The sequence below is a fragment of the Elaeis guineensis genome, chromosome 1 (assembly GCF_000442705.2).
Source record: "Elaeis guineensis isolate ETL-2024a chromosome 1, EG11, whole genome shotgun sequence".
Taxonomy (NCBI): Eukaryota; Viridiplantae; Streptophyta; class Magnoliopsida; order Arecales; family Arecaceae; genus Elaeis; species Elaeis guineensis.
In genome coordinates, this window is record NC_025993.2 from 99,234,091 (window position 1) to 99,241,789 (window position 7,699).

The following is a 7,699-nucleotide window of genomic DNA, read 5'->3' on the forward strand; positions in this document are numbered from 1 at the left end:
ACCTCCTTGATCGACCTTGGGGCTGTCATATTTTGGATGGCGCGAATTTTCTCCGGATTGGCCTCGATCCCGCGTCCCGACACCATGAAGCCCAGAAACTTTTCTGAGGTCACCCCGAAGGCGCATTTGGTCGGGTTCAGCTTCATTCTATACTTTCGAAGAGCGCCAAAGGTTTCCTCGAGGTCGGCTACATGATTTTTGGAAGACCTGCTTTTCACGAGCATATCGTCCACATAAACCTCCATGTTTCGGCCGATCTGCTCCTTGAAGATCTTGTTCACCAGTCGTTGATAGGTTGCACCCGCGTTCTTGAGGCCGAACGGCATAACCCTGTAGCAGTAAAGGCCGCGATTAGTGATAAAAGCAGTCTTTTCTTCATCTTCCGATGCCATTCTAATCTGGTTATAGCCGGAGAATGCGTCCATGAAAGTGAGAAGCTCATGGCCCGAGGTAGCGTCCACCAGTTGGTCGATCCTGGGAAGGGGGTAGCTGTCCTTTGGGCAAGCTTTATTCAGCTTTTTGAAGTCGATACACATCCTCCACTTGCCGTTTGCTTTCTTGACCAAGACAACATTGGAGATCCACTCTGGATAATTGACCTCCTTGATGAATCCGGCCTTGAGAAGTTTATCCACTTCCTCGGCTATCGCCTTCTGCCTCTTCGGGGCATGACTCCGGATTTTTTCTTTTGTTGGCCGATGTTTAGGGTCGACCGCCAGATGATGCTCCATGACTTCTGTCTCAATCCCTGGCATATCCGCCGGGACCCATGCGAAAACGTCCGCATTCCTTTGGAGAAAATCCACGAGATGCGTCCGCACCTCCTCCTCCAGGTTGGAGCCAATTAACACCACATGCTCCGCATTCCCATCATTCAAAGGAATTGGTATTAGGTCCTCGATCGGGCCACCCCTCTCTTCAGTGAGGTCGTCGCGCGCATCCAACCCGTCGATTGGACAGAGGTCCGCTTGATCGCTTCTTTGCAGGGCAATATTGTAGCAGTGCCTGGCCAGCGCTTGGTCTCCCCGAACTTCTCCAATCCCCTTGTCAATGGGGAACTTCAACTTCAAATGGTAGGTTGAAACAACGGCTCTAAGGGCATTGAGGCCGGGTCGGCCAAGAATTGCATTGTAGGCAGACGGCGCCTTTACCACCAGAAAATTCATCAGGGCTCTGGACTGCTTTGGATGCTGACCAGCGGTCACAGTTAGAGCTATTATTCCTTCCGTCGGAACGGCGTCACCAGTAAACCCTATCAAGGGAGAGCACATCGGCCTTAGATGACCGCCAAGAGTGGCCATTCTCGAATAGGCGCTGTAGAATAAGATGTCGGCCGAACTTCCGTTGTCGACGAGAATGCGACGGACGTCATAATTTGCTATATTCAAGGAAACTACGACCGCGTCGTTATGAGGGAATTGGACTCCCTGGGCATCTTCTTCAGTGAAGGCTATGGGCTCTTCAACTTTTTGCCGCTTGAGGGGTGCAGCTGATGTGCTGGTTGCCTCCGATCGGGATTCTCCCGAGATGACGTTGACGGAATCCGGCGAAGGCTGGTCATCCGGCCACCCTTTATCATCAACCATAGTCGGAGGTAGTTGTGCAGAAACCTCGCGGGAGGGCATCGGATGGGGAAAAGAGGATTGGATGCCGGAAAAGATGGCCGGAAGTGGGTCCGTTGAGCGCTCCTTCAAGAACAAGGGTGCTACGAAGACACAGCCCTTCCTCTAGCGCCAATCCTGTTGGTGCAAAAATCCGCTTGCGCCGGAGAAGCTGGAGTCGGGGAAGCCGCGGTCGCCGTCGGGACCTGCAAGGAAAGTCTAAACCGGAGGTGGGGTTGCTCCGGCAAGACCCTCCGACGCTCAAGTCAGTTCTCTGCCTCAACAAGAATGGAGTGCTCGAACGGAGAATTTAGTAGAGTTTTGAGATAAGAAAAAGGAGCTTAGAGAATAACGTATCTGGGTCCCCCTTTTATAGGCGGGGGAGGCAACAGACTGATGGCGACGTTTGTAACCGCCTGGTAGTGGGCCGCCCATGGTCAGAGGAATTGATTGCGAAAGATAATGGAGCAGACACGTGGCCATCATCATAGCCCGCCACATAGGGCCTGTTGCAGGTAGTGGAGCGGCATCCGTTGCCGCTAGTTGTCAGCGAGTAGTGGGATCGTGCAGCACCTGCCGCAGGGATCGAAGCAGCATCATAGCTGTTGACACAGCCTGTCAGAGAGTAGTGGGATTGCGCAGCACCTGTCGCAGGGGGAGGTGGAGCCGTGCGGAATCCGCTACAGGAACAGGATCTTGGCAATTATTGTTATCTGCCAAGGAACACGGATCTGTTGATCAAGGTTCGGCAGCGTTCGGAGTTCGGCCTTTGCAGGAGTCCGGGAGGAGTCCCCCCTTCGGTTGAGGTCGTGGGTGGGGTCCGGCTCCAGCAGCTGATACTGAGGTCGGAGACTGAGGTCAGAGCTTGGCTCCCGTAGGAGTCCGGGTGGAACCCTCTCGGAACTGAAGTTGCAGGCGGGGCCTGGCTCCCGTAGGAATCCGGACGGAGTCGTCCTGCTGCTGATGGAGGAGCCCGGCTCCCGTAGGAGTCCGGACGGAGTCGTCCTGCTGCTGATGGAGGAGTCCGGCTCCCGTAGGAGTCCGGGCGAAGCCGTTCTGCTGTTGATGGAGGAGCCCGGCTCCCGTAGGAGTCCAGACGGAGCCGTTCTGCTGTTGATGGAGGAGCCCAGCTCCCGTAGGAGTCCGGACGGAGCTGTTCTGCTGTTGATGGAGGAGCCCAGCTCCCGTAGGAATCCGGACGGAGTCGTCCTGCTGCTGATGGAGGAGCCCGGCTCCCGTAGGAGTCCGGACGGAGCCGTTCTGCTGTCGAAGGAGGAGCCCGGCTCCCGTAGGAGTCCGGGCGGAGCCGTTCTGCTGTTGATGGAGGAGCCCGGCTCCCGTAGGAGTCCGGACGGAGCCGTTCTGCTGTCGAAGGAGGAGCCCGGCTCCCGTAGGAGTCCGGGCGGAGCCGTTCTGCTGTTGAGGAGGAGCCCGGCTCCCGTAGGAGTCCGGACGGAGCCGTTCTGCTGTCGATGGAGGAGTCCGGCTCCCGTAAGAGTCCGGACGGAGCCGTTCTGCTGTTGAATTCGGCTGCGGGTATTTTATACCCAACATACATATATATATATATATACATATATACATATATACATATATATATATATACATATATATATATATACATATATATATATATATATATATATATATATATATACATATATACATATATAGATATATATACATATATACATATATACATATATATATATATATATATATACATATATACATATATATATATATATACATATATATATATATATATATATATATATATATATATATATATATATATATATATATATATATATATATATATATGTGTGTGTGTGTGTGTGTGTGTGTGTGTGTGTGTGTGTGTGTACTAGTCAAATTTAACTTGAGAAAGAGTTGATGTACTAAAGAAGAAGAGACAAATAAAGGATGCACCTCTAGCAAAAACTTTACCTTGCAAATTCTCTTTTTAGTTAGAACGCCTTTTTTATACAACATTACGTTTCCATGAGTGGGGTTTTAGTTCTGCAAGCATCATTGACTTTTTTTTGTTGTTGTTAATTTGATTGAATGCAGTAAGGATTGAAGTGTATAACCGACTATGTCAGGTTCTGCACAAAAGGACGGATGCTCTAAATGCATACCTCAAAATAAACTAGCTCCGAAAAAAAAAAGATCTTTTTGTGGGGCCAGCTAATTCCAACATAATTTACTGATTTATAAATTTGGAACCCGTTTATAAATCATGTTTATCCAGCAAAGTAAAAACGTATGGTTTGCTTTTTTCCGTTTTGTCATATGCTGCATCTTATCGCAGCATGAGGATTTGAAATCACCTCTTTAGGATGATATCAACTGTCTGATGTCGATTTTTTTTTTTTTTTCACCCGTCACCGCCTAGGATGCTGATATATTTACCCCGTTGTACCTCAACTTTTTTCTCATATGATTTCTGCGCGTCACCCTCTCGAGCGTGCCACATGGATTGACTAGTGAGGGCATTATAAGGAGCCTCATCCTGACGAAGTTCGCCATCCCTACCCGCCCAGTGAGAAGGAAAGAAGAGTGAGAAGAGAGAGAGGGAGAGAACAATGGCAGGAGGTGGTGATGCCAACCCAGTTTTCCCACGGCTACCAAGGATCAGCTCTGGTAATGTATGTAGAATATGCGCACATATATGGTACTGATAACGAGTCTTGATGATATCTTGCTTTATTTCTTCTCCAAAGGGTTTTGCTTCCTGCTCTCTCTTTCATCAAACCCAAAACCTATTGCATGTCCATTGAAAGCATTTTCATCTTCGGTTCCCTAAACTACGCTAATTTCTTCGAAAGTCCTGCAATCTCTCTCTCTCGCGCGCGCGTTATCTTTTCTCTTCCATCGAAGCACACGCCTATGGCTTGTCCACTGCAGGGTATTTCCGTTGATCTTCTGTTCTATTTTACGTTAATTTCCATGAAGTCCTAATAATCTCTCACTCAATTCTCTTTCTCGCTTACTCTCTCTCATATCTCCATCAAAACCCACATCCATGGCTTGCCCAGTAAATGATATTTCCATTATCCTATTCCCTAACCCACACTCATTTCCACATAGTTTTAACAACTCCTCCCCCCTCCCCTTCTACCATGTACCACCGTTTCTTCCAGACCCAATACTGCAATCAGGGCATGCCTATTAAGAGGCATTATGATTCGTTAGTTCCATGGATCTGGATATCTACATTTCTTTCCTCAACTTCTAATTTGCAGTCCATTTTCTTTTCTCATGATCTCTGTTATAGATGCACATATTACAATGCAATTTTCAGTTATTTTTTTATGAGTGCATTTGTAGTCCAGACTAGGCTTTTATTTCGTGTGTGCGTGTTGGATTAGAATAGTTTTTATTGCTTAAATTTTGGAGCTTATATTTTTGCTTTTGTCAGTTTTCTTACTTTTCTTTTGCTGCTACCTTTTCTATTTATTCTATTTAGTTTCTTTTGAGAATAGTTGATCCTTTTGTAGTTTGTTTAATTACGGTGGTGGCTACATTAATGAGCAGCGGTTACTAATTATCCTTGTTAGTACTAGTTCTTCTAAAAGAAAAGATCTACATATGAGTGAAGCATCAGCATCAGATATATGTTAGATTTTGCCACCTAAGATCATACGCGAATAATATCAGGCTAATCTTCCTTTCCCAAAACATTGTTTTTGGTTCAAAATACTCCGCCAGCAAGTGCAGATGTGGATAAACATGGAGGCTTTTGCGGTAAAAAGTCATGGCTGGGTTAAATGGCTTGCATGCACCATACACGCTTGGTCGCGTCAGACAACAAATTTCGGAAAAAACACTGACTTATTTATACCATTTCGGGCAGGTGCACCAGTCTTCTCTTTCTATATATATCTTTATTTTTTTAATTAAAAAAAATTGATATCTAGCAGCTGTCCAGTTGAAACTTTGATATGAAAAAAGGAATGCATTTATGAAAAAAAAGAAAAAAACTATTTTAATTCCCCGGAGAGAAACAACAAATCCAAACTTAAGGCTTCATTCTATAATTTAAAATACGTTAAGTTATGAGTCCACGTCCCACGTCAAGATTAATCAAAACACGGTCTGAGTTGTTCTAATCCACACCATCAGAATTTAGAGCCGTTGAACGGCCTCACATGGACTCTTTCTTTCCAAAATAAGTTTTTATCATACCGAGGTTGCCTTTTTGTTGCTTTCTCTCCCCTTTTGACGTCATCTTCTTTTTCCTTCCCCTCGGTCTTCCCAGCATTCTTTGGTCAAACAACGTTTCCATGGCCTCACACGCGAAAAAAAAGTGCTGCTCATCGCTTAACAGCCAATCCGCTTCACGAGAACCGGCCACCTGCCCTCATGCAAACAAGCCAAAAGCCACGAGTCCTCGTGGCACAGGATACACGAGCGGCACTTCCAACGCCTCTCTTCTCTACCTTCCTAAAACTCTATTCCTTTGCTCTGACCGAACTGTTTTGGCTTGCAGGAACGGCCTGGCCATTCGCCGACGGGATCAACGCGAGCCAGACGGGTCCCGCCGGAGTCCTGCAGGCCGGTTCAGCCGCCGGGACCACGGTCAGTCCCGGCGGGGCCGCCACCGTCCCCGCAGCCCAGCCCCCGGTCAACCTCCGGGGACAGGAGCATTTCATGCCGATCGCCAACGTCATCCGTATCATGCGCATGATCCTCCCGATGCATGCAAAGATTTCCGACGACGCCAAAGTGACGATCCTGGAGTGCGTGTCGGAATACATCAGCTTCATCACCGGCGAGGCCAACCAGCGGTGCCAGCGGGAGCAGCGCAAGACCATCGCCGCCGAAGACGTGATCTGGGCCATGGGAAAGCTTGGCTTCGACGACTACGTCGGTCCCCTCAGACGGTACTTGCAGCGCTACCGTGAGATTGAGGGCGACCACCGCATCGGCCTCCAAGGCGGCGACCATTTTCCGATCGTCAAGCAACGCCGCCACCCCCAGAACACAGCCGCCCCATCGGTCTGTTCACAGCCGCCCCTGATGTGCTCATCGATGCCCCGGCTGCTACCTTCATCGAGCCTCATGATGCCACCAACTGCGCCACCCCTTCGCTTCAACCATCTCTGTGGCGAAGGCTCAGGTTCGGGCTACTTCCTCGGGATGTATGGGGGTGACGATGGTGCGGGGGCGAGCGACTCCCAGGCTCCGCCCATGGCTGACTTCTTTCCCTAGAAATCGTCAAGTATATATGTGTATATATATATATATATATATAGTAGTGTGCAGATGACTGGAGGGTAGGGAAGGTCTTCTCTGTGGAACTAGTCACAAAGATGAGAAAGTGGACGAGCTTTGTGTGTTTTTGACTTGGGGAGGGGTGATACTTGGGGTTTGTTGGGAAGGGATGGGAACTGGAACTTGTGGGAAGAGGGTGGCGAACATGATCATTTTAGGGGTGTGGTTTTCTCCCTTCGTCGCACTGTGATGAGTGGAGACTATGTTTTTCAAATTAGCTAATGAAAGAAGACCAACTTCGGCACCTGCACCATGAATATAGTTGATGAAGATAGCTTGTGCGTTTCTTGGTCCTTGTTTAGATATCTCTGTTAGGGTTATCTACCGTGTTTTTTATGTCGAGAATGGAGCTTCTGTCCAACCTAATGGCCTACATGTGGAAGTAAAATTTCTCGACCGAGACAGAAGTTGTTAGCTCAGTTAGGCACCACTCTTCCAGGGGCGTGCACTTGGAGAAGGCCCAAGGTTCACATTGTAATACTGGGTGGACTAGCATATCATATATGTCTAAAGAAACCACGAATGTTTCATTCCTTTTTTCACCAAAATGAGATCATCTGAATTCATAAAAATAATAACAATAATAATAAATGTCTCTAGTGAGTACAAATAATATCATGTTGAAGAAAAAAGTTTGCCACGTCATCTGGTCTATGAGACTTATCTCACGAGGTGGTCCATCAAGCATTATTAGTCTATGTAACAACAACAATACTTGTTGTAACTTTAACAACCCATGACCCCAACTCCATTGTGGGTCCTGGAGCACAATGGCTTGTGCTATCACGTGGATTTGCGTTTATTTTCTAGCTAGTACC

General features: G+C 47.6%; 1 protein-coding gene across 2 annotated transcripts; it reads left to right on the forward strand.

The window, feature by feature from the left end:
• The first annotated feature begins 4,117 nt into the window (after positions 1 to 4,117).
• On the forward strand, positions 4,118 to 7,350 carry LOC105061055 (uncharacterized). 2 transcript variants are annotated; one of them, XM_010944985.3, is made up of 2 exons: positions 4,118 to 4,247; positions 6,097 to 7,342. In XM_010944985.3, exons 1-2 carry the CDS (start codon positions 4,190 to 4,192, stop codon positions 6,816 to 6,818), a joined length of 780 nt encoding a protein of 259 aa, XP_010943287.1. In that variant the 5' UTR covers positions 4,118 to 4,189; the 3' UTR covers positions 6,819 to 7,342. The 2 variants fall into 2 exon arrangements, with proteins under 2 accessions (XP_010943287.1, XP_010943286.1); XM_010944984.3 differs by having other exon boundaries at positions 4,122 to 4,247; positions 5,866 to 7,350.
• Positions 7,351 to 7,699: the final 349 nt, after the last annotated feature.

Bases quoted from the DNA above. Each gene is read 5' to 3' on its own strand.
- LOC105061055 (XM_010944984.3), top strand. From the start codon at position 4,190: ATGGCAGGAGGTGGTGATGCCAACCCAGTTTTCCCACGGCTACCAAGG. The intron at 4,248-5,865 runs GTAATGTATGTA...CGGTCTTCCCAG, and splicing joins GCTACCAAGGATCAGCTCTG to CATTCTTTGGTCAAACAACG.